Raw genomic sequence first — 25,576 nt, 5'->3', positions numbered from 1 at the left:
AACGGTTAAATTTTATGATCGAAATAAAGACAACATAAAAAAACATTAGTTTTGAAAGGTCGCGAGAAGGCTGCATGGTGGAAATGACAGCAGACAGCAGCCACATAAAATGAAGCTATATTCGTGTGCTGGCGGAAGAAAACTGAAGATATGCCAACGAGATAGGAGTTGAGTTAATGCAGTTGCGTTCGTTCCCCCGCCCGCCAGTGTCGTATAAGTGACAGCCACAGACGGAAAAGGTGCAACAGTAGGCTACAGCAGTGAATCCAATGCAATAGAAGAATAACACCTGAAGTGCGAATACCACAGAGGGAACCCTGTTCCGAACAAGTTTTGCAGTATGGGAATATCTTCCTCCAGCCTTCTGGATGAGAGCAAATCCAACTTTGTGAGAGGTAAATTATCAAGGTATCAAACGTGTTATTGTTGCCTACCTTGAAAACGTGAGCAAACTAGCTTAAGATGGGCTACTGCGCACGTATCGCATAGGCTATAGGTATAGTCTAATGTATTACATTAGTAGGTATTTAATGTGTTTTCCCGACATGCAAGATTATATTTGATAAATAATTTCCGTCAGTTAGTGCACTCATCACAGTTTGTCTATATTTTAACTTTTTCCAGTCACTACGAAAAATGGTATCTTCTTAAATTCGCACCCTAGGGCTTCACCAAAAATACTTTTTCAGTCGAAAAGTCTGAGTTGAGCAGGCTATTGATATAGTTACCTATCCATAATATATTTTTATATAGGCTAGTGGTGATCTTATTTAACGCTATTTGAGAGTTCATAACATTTCATGTTTGTGAAATTTTGGAATTATTTGTTAAAATCGATAGAAGCTTGAAGTATTTCCAATGTAGGCTACTTCAGGCGCACCTGGCTACCTAGATCAATGCAAGATATTGACATGACACTTTTAAGAGTTGTGATTTATCTATTTTCCTTTCCAATAATGACTTGTTTAGTCTATTTAAATTGCGGTGTACACACCGTAACATCGGATGGAACGTGAAATTTGACCTCGTCGCAAATGTGTGACATATTAGCCTAATACGAAAAACGTTTTGTTTAATTTATATTTCTACATGGCATATATATAATCCGATTGGAAAGAAGCACCGATTCCAGTGTTGACTGTACTGCGTACGTTTTATTGGTTAAAAATCAACCTGACTATAGATTCAGTGTTCCAGATCTTATAGTGTGCTGTGGCTTCAGGGCTCCAGATCTTATCCTGTCCTGTGAATAGCCTAATGATGACTGTATGCAATTGACGGTGACTGAAATGGAGCAAGGTCTTAACGTTTTCCAACGTGTTTTTCATTGTTTCAGTTCACATATATAACTATTTCAAGTTCTCTTCTGGGGTATGAGCTCAAAGTGGCAAACAGCCAATCCTAATTCCTTTCAAAATGTATGATTATCCCATTCCAGCTGTAAAACTTGGACCCTATGTTTGGAATAGACCAATTTGATGTTTGAAGCGTTGAACTGTACTGTGTAATTTTTATATGTAAAATAAATCGATTTGAATGCCCTATTAATCTAACCACACAAAATTATAAATGATTAGTGTCCCTGTATTGCATGGGCTGTCTGTATTTATGTAATAATTCGTTTTTTTTTTTAAATGCTGCAGGCAGGCCTTATGTTGTCCAGCAAAAAATGTGGGGAGAACCAAAAGCTGACAATTTAGATATGCAATAATTTCATAATCAATCATTTCATAAACATGGAATACTGATAATGTAATTGAATAAATGATAAAGCATCACTGATTAAACATAAGTGCAGATTAGGTATATTGCCGGCTGCAGATGCAGCATTAAAATGTATTTGCTGATAATTGCAGGAGAGACTTAGTTTTCAAAGATCAGGTATCCAGCTTAGTTCTGGAGAAATCTAATACTGAGTTATCCACCAGGATGTTCTGTCTGTGCAGGCCTGACATGCATATGAGGAAATGAAACTAATACATATTGGGGTCCTTGTTCAGCAATGGGGAGTCCTCTTCATTCATTGTTTTCTTGCAAGATCAACATTCTTCATGCAGAGGAATGGCACAGAGTGTCAGTATCAGTGATGGGATCAGGACACTCCAGTCTGTCTACATCATTACATAGACATTGCGCTAGAGATTAAGAGTACCATAGCTTGTTTTTCCCCACCTGAAGAGTGACTGCTCTGAAGCATGACTTACCGTGTGTGTGTTACTGTGCATTTTAATGCGTGTCTGATTATGTGTGTGTGTGTGTGTGTGTTTGTGCATTTGAATGTGTGCCTGAGTCTGTGTGTGTCTGTGTGTGAGAAAGAAAGTAAACATGTCTCATGTTTTCAGGGCAAACTTCAGTTTATGAGTTAGTTCAAGAGAGTATATACATGTTTGCTTTAGATTGTGAAACTAGTCTATGCTAGCTGCATTGAAGTGACATAAGTAAAATTGGAACTGATGAGTTGAACTGGCTTCTCTTTGGTCCTTTTGTATCAACTAAAAAACTCATTAACTTTTCTAGGAGCTGATACATTGTGCACAGGTGTGTATAAATAACCCCAAAAACTGTTCTGAGGAACCAGTGACTAGATTGAAATACGCATTGAAATGACTGCTCCTAAAGGATAGCATTCATCATTAGTTAAATGTCACACTGATATCCACATCTATTGTTGTTAGTGTTAACACAGATTGCCTGTGTCATGCTGTAATCAATCAGACACACAGTGTGATACCAGTCTGTCAGGGAAATGTGAGTATACAACATCGGAGGGCAATATTCTACCTTGAATAAGAATGATCATTTTCTTCGTTAATAGCTTAGCTTGAGATGACTTTAAAAAATGAGGACATGTATTTTTGAATCCTGAGGGTAAACCATGACAGAATACGGTATCCGTGCTATGAAAACATGTACTGCATGCTGAAACATGGTGCCAGGTTGAAGAAAAACTGTCAGGAACCGTGTGTTATTAAACGGAGTGACACAGTGGATGATATTTGAATGCTGCTATGGTTCCTATCAGCTTCAGTTAAAGCTGAACTGACTCTCAAGGTCTGTAACTTTAGTGTTTTTGCAATGGTGTTGTCCATGTCAAACAAAACAGATCAATTTTATTTGTATAGCACTTTTTACCGAAACCTGTCACAATGACGCTTTACAGAGTAGCAGAAAAAGAGAAAAAACCAGACGTGAACCCCAAAATAGCAAGCATGTGCAACAGTGTGAAACAATATAGGCCTGATTATTCTTCTAATTTGGTGCTTCATAGGCTTTCCATAGTAATGACACAGATTGCTCTGGAGTACGAATTATTATACAATATGACCAAATGACCCACAAACAATATATTTGTATTGTCCATCCATCCATCCATCCATTGTCGAACACTCTTGATCCTCTTCAGTGTTGTGGGGTGTGCTGGAGCCTATCCCAGCATGCATTGGGTGAGAGGCAGGAATACATCCTGGACAGGTTGCTAATCCATCACAGGGCACACACACCATTCACTCGCACACTTATACCTGATGGCAATTTAGACTGTCATATTAACCTAATATGAGTAAACCAGAGATATTTGAATTATGAATTTTGAACATTGTAGGCACAAATTAAATTCACACAGGATGATAATGCACTATATCCTTATATTCAAACCGTTATTTGGGGGTGGCAAGATATTTTTTGGGAGGTTGTAAACCAGCTGAACTGCATGCCCTGGATCTTTCTTCAGAATCTGAGTGGAGGGTGGAAATTTTGCATTAATACTCAGTGGGGTCATGAGAGAGAATTTTGTTATCGCAGTTGTGCCTCAGCATTCCAAAGCCTCACTGTCAGGGCATTGCTGGCCATGCCTTCTGCTATCTTATGCTTAAATTTTGTTATTTAATCTTCACAAAATGCAACAGAAGGCTACTGCATTAATATATAGAGATATACTGTATGTAAATGAACAGCATGCCTTTTAGAGTTTACATTTTTGTTATTCCAAGTAATCTGAAGTAACTGGAGGATATTGTCTTGAGAGTAGAGTTCATTCATGCACTCTGTGTTAAATCACTAGTAATATTATGTCATGTCTAAACAAAACTGGCTCTTCAGGTCGGGCAAAGAGTGTGTCTGGATCAGCAGCTTGGATCGTTCCACATTCCAGAATGCACTGCAGCAGCTGGAAGTGGCTGCATGAAAGAACACCGAAAGGCTGTTAAACAACAGTTAAAGTGGGTAGTTACATCAATGGGTAATTTATACATTTTTTTACATTTAAAAATTAGTGTCTTTTGGCACATTTAAAACAATGTTTGTTTTGCCACTCGAAAGACAAGTGTGACAGCAGCCCTAAAATAAGATCTTCTCTTCCTTGTCCCACAGGCAGTCTTTTTGCCAAGTTTTGTCCAAATCCTCCCTTCAGTTTTGCACTTATCCTGTTCACAGATAGACGGATGAATGAACAGCAAAGATCCCATATGTGCTAAAGAAATGCTACAGCCCAAAAGTTTCGTTTTGCCTTCGTAGTTAGGCGCTGTTCAGACCTGTACTTTGTATCCAGATTGTGTCCAGATTCAGTCGAGACGGATGTCAGTTCACACCTGGCATCAGAATGCGTCTCCACATGCGTCTCGAGTGACCACTTGTGATCAGATCTCACTTCCCCGCTCAATACGCAGATAAACACGTACATCATTTCCGTTTGCAAAGACCAAATGCGTTGTTGTTTTTAACCGGCCGGAGGGAAAAGCAAAACAAAAACAGACTGGGTCTATTCCTTGGGGTGCTCCAGGCAAACCAAATCGCCCAAGATGTTTGACGCACTCGTAATATGTCTCTATGCGCTTTTCGGAATTTTCAAACGTCGTGGACAAAGGCAGCTTACGCGATTTGAGAACCAACCAAAATGATACAGTTCTATCCGCTTCTGTTTTGCTCCAGAAAACGATGTCAGATAGGTCTATTAGCATACATATGGCTTAGCTATGCCCAGAAGTCCTCAATAATAATAATAGTATTTTCCAAGAAATTACAAAAAATCGTTGACGACGTTTCTTTAGGTGCAGCGTCTTTACTGCTACCACAGAGTGAATGTGTTCGTGAATGCGATGATAACAACATTTTCAGTTACACTGACCTATGAAACGCTATTCCAAAAGCAAAATTAGACATGTTATACATCGTTAGAAAGCTTATACTCTCACCTACTGAATAAATGAATTTTCAATCAAGCCAGACTGTACTAAAAAGGGCGACAATGCCGTAAACAACACGTGTGGTATTACGCGCAGCTATTTTGGAAGGTACCCAGGCATCACAAATGCCTGTATATTTCACAAACGGATTGTCCAAGACAATATATGACTGCTCAGTCTCAAAAGGGACATCTCTACACGTAAAACCAATGGTAAGGTTGTATATTTATTCAATATTTAGTCCCAGATATTGACTGTAGAATGACATGGTATCATTTTTAAAAACTTTGTCTCGTTTATTTCGTTATTCAGTGTGGCTTGTTGTTTTGCACGTTAATATGACGCCGTTGGCGCGCAAATGAGTACGTACTTCCGCTTACGCAGAGGACATCAGTTGACTAGGGGGTCCTTCAATGTGGCCCAGGACGCATTTGTGTACACACTGCTAAAAGAATGTGGCCATATGTGACCCAGACCACCTACGAATGTGGTCTGAGTGATCGGATCTCAGTGCGTCCTCAATGTGTCTTGGGAGCGTTCACACCTGTAGTTAGAGCTGTCCACTTGTGATCGGATCACCCAAGACGCATTTTAATACCAGGTCTGAACAGGTGGAACAGTGTGGAACAGAGATAGCGTGCCAGTTAGATTTATAGTATCGCTATAGTCTTAACCACAGGACTCTTCATTTGTATTTTTGCACTACACAGTAAGTTCTAGGTAAATAGGCAAAGCCTTTAGTTCTAGTTTGACTATGTAATGTCAGTGTTTAGGTTTTTTTCCTCTGAAAAAGAAAAGTGGCATTCAATACTGGTCTCTTCCCTGCATTTCTAGTTAATGAGGCATCCCTGAGTCAGCCTTGACCATTGTACTCCTGACAAAAAAGACTGAATAGGTCTTTGTTTCTATATTTATCCCTTTCACTTTCATATGTTCTGCTGACCACCATTGGTGACAGACTTCAACCAACCCAAGCAAGTTCTGGACACTAACATTTTTGCCTTTAGCATGAACACCTTCTAGATGCAGAGGAAACAGCACATAATTAAAAGGTCCAGAGTAGCATAGCCATGAGCTAGGTCTTACACTGACAGCCACCTGCTCCATTTTCAGACGTTGTTTTCCCTGAAGAAATTAAATGAAAATCGCTTCAATTTCAAAACAGCTTTCCCTTTCATTATTTGTGAGTCTGGGGGCTCGACATTTTAAAACCTTGTTGAAATGAAATAATGATATTAGTGGGAAGAGGGCCCCATTCACGTGTGCTTTAACATAGTAGTGTCATTGCAGTGAGAAGGAAAGTGGACATTTAACAGTCCCAAGGCCTGGGAGAACACCGGGGTCATGGCTTGGTATGAGAACTGACATGAACAAACACATTCCCACATGTCCTTGCAAGGTCTCACAGTTTAGATCGGGTATTTTGAATTGCTGCACGTTGTTGCTGAGAACATGCCTGAAAATCACCCATTAAAGACAACCCCAACTTGTTCCTCAAGTGGATTCACTGTCTCTTTCAGGCTGCACTTGGTACGCTAGATGCAATGTATATGTTGCTATGTTTCAGTATTTCTTGTCTTTATTTCTTTTTTATTTAGTTATTTATTTTTTCAGGAGCCATATACTTAATGTTGCTTCACTTCTTGTCATACATATATGTCAGTATCATTGTTATCTTGTTCTCACTAATATTTAACATCCTGTTCCAGCTGCACTAGCAGGAGGTATGTTTTCAGGTCATGGCTGTGAAATACTTTTCCAAGGTGTGCAGTGCACACATTGGTCCGAGTAAGCATGGATAAAAGTCGGAACAGCTCTTCTGGAGCCTCCGAGTACAGATTAATTTCACAGATGTTAGAGAAACGGGGGAAATGGGCTCAGTCCAGCAGGTCAGCAAAACCGTGGCCCTTTTGCTTTAGCATGAATCTTTAAACATTTTATCAGACGTATGCTGAACATAACAGCACAGCCTGAGAGATACAGAGATGCATTCATGTTTAGCATGAATTGCGCTTTGGTTGAACTCACAATGCCACAGTTAAACTCGCAGTGTCACGGTTGGTGAACGTGTAGTGCATTTTTAATATTTGAATTTCAGTCCACATGGGTATTAAGTAAAACATGGGAAGCTTTATTTGAAGGTAATTTAAATATTGCTCATTGTTTCACTATGAGTTTTCTGTTTCTCTCTCTCTCTCTCTCTCTCTATTGTATCGCTCACTTCAGATTAATGTAACATAGTGTATAGGGTGACTAAGCCCCTCCTGGCATCAGTCTTGAAGCAGTCCTCATTTCAACACATCTCTTTCATTGAAAGAAAAACAGGATATTTTCCATCTGATGGCTTCTTACTGTACCTGCTTCTTCTGATGTATAGTATTGATGATATTTTTCAGACAGCAAGTGGAAATGAGTAAATAATGGGTGGAAGTAATTGATTAACATGTCTTCATAAGGTGTACTTTGCCTAATTGACTGTGTGGGGAAAGCACCGCAGACACCTAAGAATCATATAAAAGTGAGGTTCCAGAGGGTTTCTGAGGCAAACACGAAAAGCACTCCCTGTACTGGCTTTTTAATGTCTACTGGAATGCACAGAATGAGTAATAATTTAGAAGAACAGTGATGTGCATAAAGGCTTATACCAAATGCATTCACATCCATTGTTGAGGCTCATTCTGCAAGTGCATCATTAAGTGTTGAGGACATGGGGTCAAATGGTTTCAATTAGTTTTTTCTCTTAGCAGGAAACCTCTTTGCCGGTTATATAAAGGGTCTGCATATCCCTGGATGAACAGCCTGCATTTTCAGTGACTTTACGTCATCTTAGCAGTATTTCACTTGGTTAATTGGCTCTTTTCTCTGTGGGAGGCAGCTGGTAGAACCGGTCTGTCCAGAACAGCACACGTTTGTCGAGAGGGCGGTACACACTCTCCCCAGTTGAATGACATATAGCCTTGAAACAGAGCATGACCAAGGACATTTGCATGTTTGCTGTGGTTTGGGAGATATTTGCACTAGTTTTACATCCCCTTGACTATTGAACAGATTTTACCTCAAACTAAAGGCTAGACCTGAATAATTCCTATTATTAAATGTTTTATTATTATGGAGAGGTATTTAATAGTTTTTTAATGTCCATTTTATAGTCTGGTTCTTCGCACTGTACATAAGAAAAGCAGAACAACATGGTGTCCTGTGTTATGAGAAAATCTGTTCAGAACAGAAACTTGCGCATGCCACAACGTGGGCATGTACTGACTCAGCTCTAATGTAGACATTTTTGGAAAAGTCGTTCCACATCTACCGAAAACGCAGGTCTCACAACGATAGACTCAACAAAGTCTAGCCACTGACCCCAGGAGTGAAGTCATAGTCTGTCAGACCTGTACAGTAGCCTTACTGCGCACCCGGTTTCCATAAGCTGATGGAGGAGAGGAGATGCTGCCTGTGTGAGCCAGCGAGTGAGGATGGGGTGTTATGCTGTGGCAGGCTGGTGTGAGCAGGAGGTGGCAGGGCTAATCTCTGTGTAGTGGCATGTGTGAACACAGGCCTTTCTTCCCACTCTACTCCCTGAGAGGAAACATTCTTTTACACGCAGCTGCAGCGGTTTGCTGTGCTAAAGCACCGGTCCAGACCGCACCCTCCCTCGCTCCCTCCCTCACCTCACAGGATATCCACACCACTCACTGTAGTCACTGGGGGCGGTTTGGGCCGGCTATTTTTGGATGCCTGCTTGTTTGGAAATGGCTTTGTGCTTTGTTTCTAATCAGCATTTGTTTCATTGATGCCGTATCCTCCGATTTATTCATTGTTTATTTGTGGCTTGATTGAATATAATGTATCCCCGGGGAGATTTCCCGTCGTCGATGATGTCAAGCGGTTTGCAGTTAGGGTACTTGTTCCCTTTTTGACAGGTGAGGTGTGTAACGGCAACATAAACCTTATCTCTGTTAACTACCAATGGGCCTTTGTGCCAGTGTATCGTCATGTAATAAGCTCTGAAAAAAGGTACTTGTTTGAATATTGCCTGTGGTTCATTCAGAAAAATAGGGAAGGTGAAAAGCACTTACCTAAAGGACTGTAGGATGGGCATATCATCTCCATGAAGTCCTTTTGTGCTGCAGCTACATGCTTTATCTTGTAATTACACGCTGTGGTAATTGCGGTGTAATTACACCTAATTAAAACTATGATCAAGTTGGAAAATGCTCAATTAAACTGAGCTCTCAGACGCACAAGCTCTTGGTAGACAGCTTTGGCATCCCTCTGTTTACAGATTACGGAAAAGCCTTTCTATGAATATAGGGTTGTCTTGAGGCAAATTATATTACATCATGAGAATTTAGAATCTGTAAACTAAAGCATTACAGAAGACTACACTAAGAAAGGTGCAACTCTGCTACACTGCATTGCACCAGAGAAAGGCTATAGGAAAACATTTTAACCTTTTTCTCTGTTCACCCTACTGCACAGATCAATGAGTGATCTTTGCTCCATCTCATAGACCTCCCCTCTGCCAGGACAGTACATTCAAAGGAGCAAAGTATTGGCTGGTACTACTAAGCTAGCGTCTCTGCCAAAGTTAACATTGCCTGAGTGGTAAAAATTGGTACAGTTTATAGGGAGAAATTTAAAAAATTTAAAAGGGTCTTTATATTACATTTAGATGACCAAACAGGACGTAGAGAAAATAGAAACCATGAGGGGGTTGCTTTCACATGCATATGTGCCTGTGTCTGACTGTTGGCTCTACTCTGCTTCATTACCTTAACTACATTCTCAATTGACAATGAGTGTGAAGACTGTAATTTCATAAACGAGCTGGACAGGGACACACGGCATATGGAAAAGGCTTCTGGTTCATTTTTCTGTTTTTAGAGGGAAATGTGAGTTTATCCAGCTGTGGCAGTCACTGGCGCCTGTAAACACTTTGTGGAATCCTCTTAGAATTGTATTCAGTCTCTTTACCCCCCACAGACCAGCCCAACGCTCTCCAGACCAGGAGTCCTGGCCCTGGTGATATTATCTGGGTTGATTCTGAGAGTTTGCTGCCTCCGTGGGGAAACACTAGTGACCGGAATGTCTTGTTTTGGAGGGGGAAGCTGAATGAAATGCGATATTCCATTTCCCACAATTCAGTACACTGGTCATTTACAGGTTAGCCTTGCTCAGCATCAGATAGGTTCTGTCACCACTGGAAACCTCTTGGTGTGAGTAGCAGTTATCTCCCCATTACTCTAGATGTTAAAGGGAACACCGGCAGTTTCCACAGAGGTATTTTATTACTTATGCCTGTGAAAAAAAACTGAGGTCAGCTGTTCCCAGCACCTCAATTCTGTCATGTGTTCAGATAGCTCATAGTCCAATACCATAATGAGTATAATTGTCTCCTCCATGCTGTTACTCAAAGAGAGACTGATGTGCCAAGCACTCGAACCAACTGTGAGAAAAATTATAACAAGTAATAACAATAACAAGACACATTATCTGCGAGATAGGAAAACAGCAAACACAATTTAACTGCAACCTAAGACACGTGGCAAGAACTGCCGGAATGCTTCTATTGGCCACTAGTTATTCTGCTTTGTCATACATTAATATATTAGGATATCAACTGCACAGGTTAAATGCATTTGGCACTGGATTTTGCTCTGTACCATAATCCTCAATATTAGCGGATAGTGCTGTGTCAGTTTATTTCTTAAGAAATCATTCTGAAAGAATACTGCCAGAGAGGACTGAATCTCGTCTTTCTTTCAGTCTGATTCCAGAGAACATAATCCAGTGAGTAAACAGACTGAGAACTGTCACCATTTCTGGCAGCGAGAGAAATGGAGAAAAAGAAGGGAAACTGAATCTTTGCAAAAATCTGTTCAGTACTTGGTTTATTTCAGCTGCTTTTACACAAAATCAGTACTTATAATGACTAATAATTGTACTTAAAATTGAGTTCAAAAGACTAAAAGACGAATGCCTTAACTTTTGTGTGCTGCAGATTTTTGTGTTTTCATTATATCAAACATTGAGTCAGTTTGTCCTTGGAGTGAGTATTGACATAAGCTCCCAAGGTCTTAGCACAGCAGCACAAGCCCTCTCTGAACCCAGTGGAAAAGCACAGGCAAGCTCAGCCTTACGTAAGCATTCCTGCTGTTTTCTGGGATGGACCCTGTGGGCCTGACTGAAGCCTTTACTGTGCCCGGTGGTCAGGAATGGCATGTAGCGATGCATAATTAGCCACAGCGTTGCCCATGGAGGAAGGGTTTCACTTTAGCAGAGTGTCCCCTACCTCATTACATATTAGCAAGTCTCTGGCTAATTGGGCATGTACCGTCTGTCTGCACCAAGTCCTGCAGTGCATTGGCTGCAAAGCTCAACCGGTGGACTGCAGGTCTTTGACAGTAACGTGGAGAAATAGTGGATAAAAATGTTTTAACTATCAGGTATTTTCATTGTGTCAATTAAACTGAACAAATATGCTTATCACAGTGCTTATCACAAATGGGAGATATAATAAGCCAAACTTCTATCACAAACTGTTCTATTACAAAAGACTCATGGACGCAAAAGAAATGCAAAGCTACATTGGAAGTGACCGTCATCATGGCCCTGGATACCTATATGACTATATAATATGCTGAAGGAGCTCTTTGGCCATTGTGACATAAATAATCACAAGGAGTGGCTAATGTGATCTATAAAGAAAACAAAACAATTATAAATGGCTTCCAAGTTACCCTTTGCTAACCCCGGCAAACACACTATCATTCCCTGGGATCCACATAAATAAGGTCTATTACAAATTATAATAATAAATACAGACTTGCATTTCCTCTAGTCCTGGCCCAGCTACAATGTCTGGTAAACTGAATGGTTTCTGAGGTAGTATTTGGTAAAAGCCTCTAATGAATACAAAGGGAGATACATTGATTTACTGTTTAATAAATACAGGGATCTACAAAACTGTGAGAAGGTACATCTAAAACAATAGTCAGAGACAGTTATTCTATCAAGTGCAATTAGCAATGCTGCTTACTGTCAGTACCATACTCTGCAGAGGCTCTTGTATTGTAACCACCCAGTAAATGTGTAATTTGTGGAGCTAGACAGCGTAGAATAGGCATGGATGTAAGAATCAGTTATATACTATTGCAAGTTTATAAAACTGGAAAGTGGAAACCAGTCAATACCATTCGAATGCAGGTGCAAAGCTTATTGGAAGAGTGACCACTTATCGACAGCACTGGCAAGTTTTCAGCTGGCACAAGGTTACACAGTATGGAAAACTTTTCAGATTTTGCATGGGCGATCCACTGTGTGCATTGTTGAGCATCCATCTGGAGAAGGTGAGTTGGCAGGCAAACGAAAACAACAAGGGAATTTATGCTGATGCTGAGGTCATATTTGCAATAGCTGCTGGTGGTGCCAAATATATAGCTGAGGACATACATTTCCTGAAGCATTCTGTGTTCCTGTGAAAGGGTTGGTATTGTGCAGCAGAGCTCCCTTTCCACTGCGTGAAGCTGTTTTGTGAAAAAGGTTTTGGTTTCCTGCTACAGGCCAAGCAGGTGCGACGTTGAAGGACTTCAGCCCTTTCTACAAGCATCAGTACCTGGTGGCCTTCTTCTCCAAGGTTCAGGATGATGTGGAGCAGAAGAAGACGGGCCAGACCCAGCTGCTCAAACAGAGGGTAGGTGGAGACCTACAGTGCATCGCTACAGTGCTGTCAAAGCAAGCAGTGATTTACTGGGCTTTGAAAAGACTATTACCACAGTACACCTGGGGCTCAGCACTACTCTTTGATTGATTAATGCTGTCTGGCTATGCAGGAGCCCCCAAAGCCTGCAGAGATCCTGTATGAGGAGAATGTACTGTTCTTTGATGATACCAGGAAGTGGAAGGAGCGGTTTGTGGTGGTGCGAGCCAACTACAGTCTGGAATGCCATGACAGCTATGAGGTAACCACTGAGATTCTAGGACCACAGGTCCTTAGTCCTAATTCTTACTATGAGGGCCATTGTGCATTAAGCTGATGTTTCATTTTGTTTATGTTTTTAAATGTATGTTTATATTTAGAATGAGCTCTTATTTTTTTGCTCATTCTGATTATTATGATCAATATTGTTCTTCCAGACATTTGTGAAAGGTGTACAACCACGGTACAGGCTCCTTCCAACAGGGGGCACTGTGCTGACGTCAGAGGACAAGTACATGGTCTTGGTGGATAAGTTGTGCCCTGACCTTAACAGTGAGTATCGTGGTTAGCTGGAGCGAATGTAGCACATCGTACAGCAGGGAGATAGTGTGGAAGTCCCCACTGTGGGTATTAGAATGGCTTTAGGGAGACAGAGGGCTGCAGAAGGCCAAAAGCAGGGGAATTCCTCCATTTTCAAAATCTTCTGGAATGCAGAGTAGCAGCATTGTGACTGTTTTCAAGCTTCTGTCTCCTGCGTGTGGAATCTGTGGGCAGGTACACAGAACCCTGCACAGGGGCGGGGTGGTGGAGTCAAGCCACGCCTACAGTGAAATTCCAGAGCTCTTTTCTTGTCTCACACAGCTAATGCTATCTCCCACACTGAAACACAAGCTCCTCCAACTTCTTCCTCAGTCACATAGGCCCCCAAATACCTGAAAAACTGCTTGTATAGACCTGCCCCCCAAGGACAAAGCAAAGAGAACCAGGTCATTGAAATCTGTAATACACAGATTCCTGACACCAGTCCCTACTGCACTAGAGCCATTTGTCGAAAAAGTCAGTGTGCTTTGCATATTTCCAAGGCTCTGTCATGTTATAGAAGTCGCATAAACTATTTTAAAAAAGTATTCCCACCTAAAATCAGTGAGAAAATCAATAGGAAATTTGATTGTAGTATTTATACATATATAAACATTAAATAAATACATGTCTTTTAAAAGAATAATTAGTTAAAAATCAAATATTTATATTTTTCAGCAGCCCAGAATATATATTTGTGACAAAAACCAATACATATAATTGTGTAAGCAACTTTCTACTTTAAAGAAGAAAACTATTTAATATTGGTGAATTTTTCCTTCCATAACCTTGGTGTATTCCTACCACATGAGGATTAACTACTATGTTTTTTTTCTGTGGCTAGGCTTATGTAAACAGAAGAGATAATAGCTTTTAGGCTTGGCTTTCTCTAGATCACAAACTGTGTCAGACCGGAACCAGGGAAAGGCAGAATTTTAGACTTGGGCTCCGGGTCTTTCAGCAGTCTTGTATGTTTGTGTGGCAGACGTGAAGGAGGAGTTTGCCCCTCCCATGGCAACCGTGCCTGGGCAGTTCCCGGTCTACCTGAGGCTGCCGTACCGCCGGGACTCCTACTTCTGTTTCCGGGAGGAGGCCCGTCGCTCCCGGTTCATCTCCGTCCTGACCGACTGCATCCGACACCAGAACCAAGGTGAAAAGCCAGAAGGGCCGTAGAACCAGCAACGAGCTTTGCGTAAAACGCTATGAACCTGTTCTAAGCAGCAGGCAAACAGCCCCCATTCAGTGCGTGCAGGTTTCACAATACCATATCACGGGGGAGGGGCTGCTGGTGGCAAACCGCATGAACGCACGCAGGTTTCGCTCTCTCTCACACCCTGCTGCAGCTGCAGAAACACTGCATGTGCATCCTTCCCACCCCCTCATTTGCAGCGCGCTTTAATGGTCATTCAGATGTGCCGGCCATGCTGAATCAGAGGTGTAAAATCCAGGGGTCAGAAAGTAAAATCCCTGTGATGTGTTTCAACCACCCATGACCTCAGCCAGCTGATGTCACTAAATAGTTCTACCTCCTGGCTGAAGAATCGTGTTAATTAGCAAATCCAGGGGATTGGAACAAAATACTAGGGAGGCCTTTTACTTTCTGAACCTGGATTTTCCCTGTCTGATCCTAATTATATTTAACAGCAGGTAAATTGATAAACCCAGAATTGGGAACATTCAAACCTAGTTTTACACAAAGTAAACACTTTCCTTCTTCCAAGCCTTATATTATTTAAACAGGAAAAGCACAAGTTTGTTTTTTTTAATTAAAAATATTTGTGACTCACAAGTAATCTGATTTTAGTGTTGTGTCTGAATAGATTTGTTGGGATTCATGTAAAGTTTGTTTCTTTTCCTGTTTCTTTGCCAGTGAAGTTTTTGTTAGGACAGCAGGAGTGGCTTCTTAGCTGTACTACTCAATACCTGACTCTTAAATCCACGTGTGGCCCAGGCAGTGAGCAGGGCTGACTTTAATGCGTAATGTTTGCCGTTGGATCCATTCAGGCGCTTTGTGGTCTCAGCCTTGGGGGATATGAGCGCATGTGTGGCCTAGTCATTAAGAGAGAGCCCCTCTAACCACCGTGGATCTTTCACCTTTCCACCTCCAGATTTCCTAGGGAAGCCGGCTTGTGAGGTGCTGGCTTTCCGGAAGGCGATCCGGTTCCTCAGACAGGAGAAGGATCTCTATCTCTCATGGGACATGCTGATCGGCAGTGACGTGAGGGTGGGTCACTGCGCCGCACTCTTCAAAACCCCGTCTGATTCAACCAGAAAAAAATGCTCGTGTGACGTTCTAGCCCACAACCGAGATGAGTCAGCCTGTTACACATGCCGCTGGATCGGGGTTCTGAAGGAGGAGCCGGGGTGATTAAGGTCCCAGGTCCCACGCAGACTAATGCAGCAGAACGGGCCTTTGTGACTTCGGAATACCCGACACCTAAAATGAAAGGAATTTGACACGTCTTTGACTGCACAATGCTGACGACGGTTTGCCACCATGTTAGTCATGCCGTTTGATTGCACCGCCACACCAGTGTCAGCGCTTAGCGGAGATCGCGCACAGGAAGTCCAGCTGATGGTCAGGAAGCAACGCTGCCCAGGTTCGGCTGCAGGTCTATTGTCCTGCGAGCTCACGCGGCTCCACACCGCTCCTCGTCAGATCTCTGCCCTAAAGGAATGAGCACAAGGCTGTGTGCAGAAACAAAGTAGGGAGTTCCCCACAACGGTTTCACCCTTGTGTTCACAGTGTCCGTTAAGCAATAAGAAAAAGATGTTTACCTTTCCAAATGTATAAATGGGAAATGTCATTTGTTGACCCAATGTTTTTTTTTTCACTCCCCCCCCCCCCCCCAATTGGGGGTATATTTAAAACACAGATTAGACTCAGAGTAAGTATGCTTTAAATCAAAGAGAGAGGCAAAAGGTATTAATCACAACAGTGGTTGGATTAATCTGTTCTAATGCTTCCATAGTAGCAGCACCTTGGTCATTATCCTTCTCTCTAAGAAAGATGAAATCTTTTCTTTCTTTTTAATGTAAGATTGATCTGAACAGGAGAGATGGACAGGGCGTATTCCATCTGGAGCGAATATTGATACGTTCACTTTTGATAGACAGCTGACTCGGCATTTGGGTAGCTAGCTGGCAGAACATGGAGAACTACGTGGGAAATTATACCGACTGACCTCCATGACACAAAACCCAACTGTCAGAATGTTGAGTACAATATCTTCTTTATCCCAGTTATTGGAATATTCCCATCACCGCCTCCAGAGTGGGGTCTGAGGCTGCCAACAGGGCGTGGTTCATATGCCTGAATGGTGATTAATGTTAAAAAACAAGTTAGGCAGCTTGCATAGTTAATCCATTAACCTCATTATTTCATCTGAATAATGTGTCCCTCCCCACACAGCTGCATTTTACATTGCTCTTCAGTTGTGACATGCCCTCTTCAGTTGTGACATGCCCTCGTAATCACTTCTTTTGTGTGTTCAGACTGTGACAGTGTTCTGTGCTGTGTATTAAGTTGCAGTGTGGAAGTGGTCTGTGGGGTGTGTTCAAGTGCTCTGTGCTTTGTGTTCAGTTGCAGTGTGGAAGTGGTTTGTGGGATGTGTTCAGTTGCAGTGTGGAAGTGCTCTGTGCTGTGTGTTCAGTTGCACTGCTACAGTGCTCTGTGTTGTGTGTTCAGTTGCACTGTGACAGTGATCTGTGCTGCATGTTAAGTTGCAGCGTGAGAGTGATCTGTGTTGTGTTCAGTTGCACTGTTACAGTGCTGTGTTATGTGTTCAGTTGCACTGTTACAGTGATCTGTGCTGCATGTTAAGTTTCAGCATGACAGTGCTCTGTGCTGCGTGTTAAGTTTCAGCATGACAGTGCTCTGTGCTGCGTGTTAAGTTGCAGTATGACTGCTCTGTTCTGTGTGTTCAGTTGCAGTGTGATGGCACTCAGATACTGACCACGCTGTGTGTTGTGTGATTCAGGTCTTATCCAACCTGGTGATGGAGAAGTTGTTGCCCACTCTGCAGACTGAAATGTTGCCTCGTCTGAAAGGAAGGAAGACGGACAGGAAAAAAGCATGGTTTGCTGTGAGTCGGACATGCAGCCCATTCTCAGGAAAGGGGGTGTTGATGGTCCTACGGGATCCATCCTACAGCGAGATTAAACAGGCCTACCAGGATTAAAACAGGCTTTAGTCAGTAAACAGCGTAAACTGTAAAACACATAATTACAATCGACAAGTACAACACTACAACTATCATTGATATCCCTTTTGTCTGTTGCTCTCAAACACCTTAATGAATCCCTCTGCGTATTCCCTGAATCTGTGTGTGAGTGCGTGTGCGCAAGTGTGTGTGAGAATGCCTGTGTGTGTTTGTGTGAATGTCTGTGCGTGTGTGTGCGATTGTGTGTGTATATACATGCATGCTTGCGTGTGTCTGTCAGTCTTGCTCAGGCATTTGAACAGTGTAGTTAATGTCCACCTGTGGGAGCCTGAGACTCAGGAGCTGTGGGGTGCTGATGCGTAGCCTGTACACATGAGCTCTCCCTGACCCCTGCTGCCCTGCATGTGTGTGCAGACGGTGGAGGCCGCCTACATCCTGGTCCAGGAGCAGCTCCTGAAGGGGCTGTCGGCTCTGAAGCAGGAATGCAGGGCGGCGGCCAAGCAGCAGGAGGCCCTGATCCGCTCCAACATGGACCAGATCATCTCCTCCCAGGACTTCCTGGCCGGGAAGCTGAGAGGTACGAGGCCACAGACGTCCCTCAGGGGCGGCCGGGTCCTGCAGTCGCTCCTGCTGAAACACTCAGTGAAACGCTCACTCAATTACACATAAAATACAATGAATGTATTCAAATGAAGGATAGCTCTGTTGAAAATAGAGCACATTTTGTAGAATGCTATAATATAATGCAGAAATGTATTGTTCTTTTGAAATGAGCAATAGTCGTAGTGGAAGATAACAAAGCAATGGATGTGTGGGGTTAGCAGGGGATTCGTTCTGGGACTGGGGGACCTCCTCAGGGTCAGTGGTGCTGCTGTTCTCTGTGAAGCGGTGACTGAACTGCAGGGAGAGTAAAGCAGAGCAGGTGGTGTGAGATGTTTCAGGCCAGGGGCAGGGTGGGGCACCACAGTGTGGTGTACTGTTTCAGAGCAGGCCCTTCATTTGTTCTTGTGATGGTGATGGCATGTCTCAGATAACATGAAATGTGTTCTTTTAAATTGGGACAGCACATTTTATAGCTCAGACATCTCTCAGATGTTACTTGATTCATCACACATTAGAAGTAAAGCCAAATAGTTCAATAATCATAACCAGCAAAATAGTTCAATAATCATAATGATTACAGGTAATTGTTTGATCCTCTAAGTTATTTTTGAACAGAGCGCAGTTTTGTAACGATAAAGGACAATTGGGTGAGTGACTCTAGTCAGCTGGCCCCAGGTGATAGCGTAGCCAGCTAACAATAACAGACACTAGCGGTACGACAAACAGTCTTGCAGTCTTTTGTGGAATGAGTCTGGAGAGAGATGAACAGTTAACAATAGAGGAGCTGTCCCCGCTAACTGCACCTCCCCTTCGCATGCTGTCACACGGTGTCCCTGTCGGTGCCACACCCTGTCTCCTATCTGCTCCCAACTACAAACAGCTGCACGGACATCAGCACAATTTACACTGCTGAATATATCACGAGTAAAACAGACATTTGATGCTGTTAAGTTTGGTTTTAAGTTTAAAATGCTAAATGAAACCGCTCTTCATTAACCCAACGTCACTTTGCCTTTTCAGTTGACATGTTGGTAGGCATCTCTCTTGAGATGGCTTCTGCCACACGGTAATACACAGGAGCAGACAGCGGGCATGGGCACTTGTATGCCAACATCAGGAAAATTGGCATGTAAATGTGAACCAATTGAACGCTCAATGAACTGTGTTCAATCAAGGCAGATTAGTAACTGCACAAAATGTAATCTGCTGTGAAAGACCCAGCATTAGCCAAGGGAAAACTGCACTTTGTGTGCATTTAAAACAAGAGAAGCAAAGCAGCTGATTTGTGATGTGGTTGTGAGCGGCCCCTGGTCTCTGTGCCGTAGCCGTTGTGACGGAGCCAGCGGAGAGGTTCTGCTCGGAGCATGTGCGGCCGCACCTGGCGCCCGTCCTGGAGGAGCTGATGGGGCCGGTGAGCGCGGGCTTCCAGGAGACGCGGGCGCTGTGCGAGCGCCACATGAGCCAGCTGTGCCAGGACTTCCAGGAGAGCCGCAGCGCCGACGAGCTCAAGCTGGTGAGTGGAGGGGGGCGGGGCTTCAGACGAGCTGTCAGCGAATCAGCGCCGCGGGGGCACGTTACGCTTGCCGACGCCCTGCTGAGGTTGTGAGTGACGCGCGAGGAAGCCCTTGGGAAATGACGCACGAGCGTTGCGTAATCGGGTTCGCGGGGCAGGTCCGGGGACCTTGGAGTGACGCGGACGTTCGAGCGCAGGCTCCGTTTCGGTGTGCTGGTGACCGTGCCGGCGTTTCTCCCCCCTCTCGCCCCCTCCAGGCCCTGGGGCAGCTGCGGAAGACCGATCTCCAAGGCTGCTACGCTCACGTGGACGTCCTCCAGGACCAGCTGCAGGAGCTCCAGAGCCGCTACGGCTTCTCCAACTGCCCCGGCCTGGTGCACAGCACGCAGATTGACATGCAGCAGGTGTGTCAGGAACCGCCAAGACCCAGACCACCGCGTTATACCGCTCACTCCCTTCTTAAACCCTGTTTACAAAACATTCTCAGGGACAGGTGCCAAAAGATCGAATCTCTGGCACCCCCTGTTGTTAAGGTTTTGTCACATTCAGTTCATTTTCAGCAGGCTTCTCTCTATTTGCCGTGTATTTAATCTTTCATTTGGACTTTCAGCTGATGAGGAACGCAGTGTACACATTTGAGCAGCTCCTGCTCACCACCCTGACAGACAATCCTGCAAAGCCAGGCTCTGCCATGGAAAAGGCCAAGCAAAGAGTCTTGAAGGTAGGCAGCCAGGCCCACACCACAATGGGTCTCCTCTCAAATTTACCATTTACTGGCAAACATCACCCATATTCGCAATGGACATCGCTATATTTAAAATGGTCTGAAAGTCATGTGACACTCGTTATATGATGGCCTCTCTTGTGTTGACCAGCAATACGACTATGACAGCAGCACGGTGAGAAAAAGGATCTTCCAGGAGGCCCTGTTGGACATGACTCTCCCTGCCATTAAGAAGAGCCTGGCTCCCACATGCAAACCAGTGAGCCCCTTATATCTGCCACTTAGCCACTGTCAACTACATACGTCTACAGGCATCACAAATTACACGCTGAGGGTGCTTTACCCATAAAGTCTACCCAACAGCCCTTACACATCATACCCCACAATTTACACGTACATGTGCTGTACAGATCAAGGAGGAGATTTAGCCGTTCACATGCCACACAACCCTTAGTTCTAATAAACATCTTCTCAACCACTGGGAAAATACAGTAAAGTATGCAGTTAAAGTTCCAACAGATAATATGCATTCTCAATTCATCTCATTACATTATAACCTCAGAATATTTAAAAAATCCAACATTTCCTGCATTTGTATGTGGTAAGATTTGATATAAAAATGTATGGGTTGGTTAACTACTATCATTGTGTGAAATGATGACGAAATATAATATATGTGTTTGTCTTTATAGGAACTGCAGGCCTTTGATCAGTACATCTTTGCTGATTATTCAAATTTCATACAAGTGGAAAATGTATATGAAGACATTCTGTTGCAGACATTGGAATGTGAAGTCAGCAAAGGTATGATACCAAAACCGCAAAAATACTGCAGTGTGGTTCACTCATATTAAATACACAGGCAGGTTGTGATTTTAGGCTGGAGGTTATAGCCTGTTAGAAACAATATGTAGAATTGTGTTGCAACAATGCAGTCATTGGAAAAATATTGAAATGGACCCAGCTAACACGAGCTGCAGCCAAATTCAGCTGACCCAGGGCTAAATGATTGCTTTTCCATTGCATTGGCCACAACCTGAGTGTAGCATAAAATGCTACCCTGAATGCTGCTGTCTGCCCAGATCTGACAGGACTTCAGCTCGTCAACCTAAAAAAAGAGTCCCTAATATTTTTACCTGCCCCTGGTTGCTAGTTTTAACCGTGTTAACCCTATGCTATAAACACCAACGCTAACAGGACTGAGCTCCTCCTGCAGTCCAGCTAATGCTAGGGGGCTGACCTTACACCAGTTAGTTTGACGAAAGTTAAGCTGTCTGGAACCACAGCTGACTGAGTCATTCTGATTCATGCTGAATAAGGGCCACCAGTGTTCATTAGTCATGTGAGGTAATCTGTGCAGATGTTCTGTTTGTTTTTGTGGAACATACTTCCAGTGCTGTTGCTGATTGGCTTTATTATTCTAAGGGATGTACTGGAGTTGACTGCGTTTGCAATTTCTTTCAGTGGTGAATGAGGCTGCCAGTCTGAAGAAACACAACCTATTTTTGGACGGCACTGACTTACGCCTCACAAGCCAGTCCAGCCTGAGTGAAGGCCCGACCCCGCCTGGATCCATGCCTGCCAGCCCTGTTAAGAGCGCCCAATCACTGACCCCCACCTCTCCGCTGGGAAATGGCCAGCTAGTGGCTCCAGAGCAGGGGGACACATCCGGTGTAACAGAGAAAGAGCTGGTTGAGAATGGAGAAAATCAAGTCACAACTGAAACAGTGAATGGGGGCATGCATATCACTCCTGAAACTGAGGAGATTACATCTAGCACAGCTGAAGCTGAAAAACAGGTAACACCTAGCACACCTGAAGCTGTGGAGATAGCATCTAGCACAGCTGAAGCTGACAAACTGGTCACACCGAGCACACCTGAAACTGAGGAGATTACATCTAGTACAGCTGAAGCTGAAAAACAGCTCACATCTAGCATACCTGAAGCTGAGGATATTACATCCAGCACAGCTGACGCTGACAAGCAGGTCACACCGAGCACACCTGAAACTGAGATTACATCTAGCACAGCTGAAGCAGACAAGCAGGTCACACCTAGCACACCTGAAGCTCAGACGGTAATTCTGCCTAGCCCACCTGAATCTAAGACGGCGATTATGCCTTGTGAAACTGAGAAGGAGCTCACTCCTAGCACAGCTGAAATTGAGCAGGAGAGCAAACCTGACACAGCAGAGGTTGAGAAGGAAAGCACACTGAGCAGTGGTGAAACTGAGGAGGGCATTCCCAGTTTAGCCCAAGTAGAAAAAGAGGACACACCCACTGCGGCAGAGACAGAGGAGGACATGCCAAGTGCAACAGTAGCAGAAGAGGTTGCACCCGCTGCAGCTGAACCGACAGATAAAGACGTCATTTGCACAGCTGCGGCAGAGCAAGAGGAAGTAGTCAGTGTACCTGAGACACCGGCAGAGCCAGCCGCTGCAGCCACCTCACTGCAGAGTGTCGAGCCCCTACCAAGCCCCAGCACTGACTCTGCTGGTGCGGAAAACCCTGATATGGACGGTATGGTGGCTGCCAGTTCCAGTCCTCCTTCGGCCGAGGCTGCCACAGGCACAGACAGCCCATCAGTGCTCGTGATTGACAAGGCTGAAGAGAATGAAGACAGCAATGCTGTGGCTGACCCAGAGGAGGCCTCCACAGATGCTGTCACAGACCCTGGAGCGCCCTCTATGGGCTCCGCTAATGCTGAGGGGCCCAAGGTCAGTGTCGACTCCCCAGAGGCGGGCGGCGATACTGGAGCCATGTCCGCTGAGGGCTCCGAGGATGATGACGCTGCCTGGTCCACCACCGACGAGGTCACGGAGAGTGACGTTTCCCTGACCTCCGACCCCACGGTGGAGGGAACGGGCGCCATCCCAGAAACCCTCGACGCCGGCCCCGTTTCAGAGGCTACGGAACCCGAAGCGAGCATCGACCCCGTCCCCACTGCCGAGAAAGCAGAAGGGGGTGCCGTTACCGTGGGAGACCAGCCCTCCGCAGAGCCTACGGAGAACGCCCTCCCCACCGCCGCGGTCTCCCCCACAATCAGCTCTCCGGCCGAGGCCAAGCCGGCTGAGGAGCCTGGGTCAGTGAAGGAGCAAGCCCCAGACTGCATCAGACAGATCCGCGACCTGGTGGTGGAGGTGATAGAAGTGGAGGAGATGGTGCAGCGCTACCCGAACAGCAGCAGCTCATGAACCCTGCTGTCCAGACGCTTCAGCGCCAGAGAGCAGAAACACAGAGAGCGCAGAGGCTAGAGCAGCAGAGCCAGTACCAACGTGCCAGTACAAACCTACGCTTAGCAGTGGACACAGCTACCATGCCTGGTTATCCACATTCTAAACGTACCTTATTTTGAGGATGCAAGCTCTAAGTGGCCTACCATCAATCAAAGTGATTATGTATCCTGTAACACTGTAATCCCCCTGGGCAGGGTCGTAAGAATAGTACATCTCCATTACTCCTGACAGTGTGTAGATAAAACCAAAAGACCAAAAAAAAAAAAACTTAAAGAATGATTTTCATTTAGCCTAAGGATTTAAGTTTTAATTCCTTGAAGATTTAAGTTAATTACTTAAAGGGATAGTAAACTCTGGGGTTTTCTCATATTAATTTGTTTCGGTTGGCTCAGGCAGTTTCATGTGCAGTGATGGATGTTTTAGATACAGGCACAGGGCCGTTTGAGGGTCTAAAGCAAGAAAATACGAATCAAGTAGCTTGAAAGCAGTGTGTACACCGACGTTTGAAAACACTAAAAAAAACTATCCCTTTAAGTAGAATAAAAGTGTCATCTGTGAGTTTCTTGACCAAGTACCAGTTTAGTCATCTGGTAGAAATAGTTGTATAATAAGAGTACTCCTTTTCTTTTTAACATTTATATAATTTATATTATTCAAATGATTTCATGTGAAAATGTTACAAATGTTTTATGCATCGGTGCAGTGTGAAAACAGTTTTGAAGTTAATGAATTACAAGTTGGGAAACTACTGGAATGTTGTGAAAGATACTGTAGTTTGGAATAGGGGTATACCACACTTCACTAATATTAACTTTTTTTGCATTAAGACAACCAAAGCACAGCTCGCTTGTGTATGTTGTGGGATTCCTGTAAGACCCCATATGATCCATTATGGAAATGTTTTGACAGACTCACATTCTACGCTGCTTACCATGAGGAAACTGTACATTTCCCTTCATTATGGGAATGTGTTTATACAACATGGGCATCTTGCCTTTGATCTTTGACCTTGTTCTGTTGTGGTAGTTGTAAGTGCTCATTTTCACTTTGGACCATTTTCAGTCCATCGCATATCAGAATCTGCTGTAGAATACACTTACTCTATAAAATTTCACACTGTGAAAACGGTTACACCATACATTATGGTCCTAAAGTGAGAATGATTTTTCACATTTTCATGTTTCCATTTTCATTTCTTGACAGTTTAAAACTGTGACGTCTGCCCAAACTATACAGTCATCCATGATTGCCTGTTCAGTGGGTGTAGTTTTATTTTTTCATTTAATTCTAATCATACTGATTTATGACACCCCCTACTGTGCTATGCGAGGTGAAAGGTAGTGTGTTTGGTTGCATTCCAAATAGGCCCCTTGCCCCCTGTTCCCATCTGCAAGTGATCACTTTGTGTAGGTTTTTTTTTACCTGGGCCATTAAAATAACTTATTTCAGTAGTTCAGTGAGCGGGTGGAGGCATCTTATCAAATGTGACCATCTAATTATCAGACAGAACTGCTGAGATCCATTTGGTCCAAATTAAAGCATTAATAACACTTATGGTGTCAGTAATACTTTACTAATGCAGTTGTACAAACCCTGAGGTTTTCTACATTAACATATACTTTTCTGTGGATAAAGGATATAACCTATTTAATTTACTGCTAAATCATAAGTGAGAATGGAGCAATTGTACACTACATTGGTATGAGAGTGCTCTATACATATATATATATATATATATATGTGTGTGTGTATGTATGTATGTACATATATACACATACATACACACATATCTCAACAACCAAACTACAGTGATAAAAATAATCGTATAAGAACTCTGGTCATTTCTGTTCTTTGACTCAGCTGACAGATATCAAGCTGTTTG

At 43.6% G+C, this 25,576-nt stretch overlaps 1 protein-coding gene across 1 annotated transcript; it reads left to right on the top strand.

Annotated features, from left to right (window-relative positions):
- The first annotated feature begins 211 nt into the window (after window positions 1–211).
- niban1a (niban apoptosis regulator 1a) lies at window positions 212–25,244 on the top strand. The gene is made up of 14 exons (XM_035412010.1): window positions 212–395; window positions 12,740–12,870; window positions 13,010–13,138; window positions 13,314–13,428; window positions 14,441–14,605; window positions 15,564–15,679; window positions 17,436–17,540; window positions 18,033–18,195; window positions 19,547–19,734; window positions 19,992–20,138; window positions 20,345–20,455; window positions 20,610–20,717; window positions 21,151–21,262; window positions 21,923–25,244. Exons 1-14 carry the CDS (start codon window positions 341–343, stop codon window positions 23,650–23,652), a joined length of 3,375 nt encoding a protein of 1,124 aa, XP_035267901.1. The 5' UTR covers window positions 212–340; the 3' UTR covers window positions 23,653–25,244.
- The last annotated feature ends 332 nt before the right edge of the window (window positions 25,245–25,576 follow it).

Source organism: Anguilla anguilla, chromosome 4 (genome assembly GCF_013347855.1).
Source record: "Anguilla anguilla isolate fAngAng1 chromosome 4, fAngAng1.pri, whole genome shotgun sequence".
Lineage (NCBI taxonomy): Eukaryota > Metazoa > Chordata > Actinopteri > Anguilliformes > Anguillidae > Anguilla > Anguilla anguilla.
This window is presented reverse-complemented; position numbering and strand designations above follow the sequence as displayed.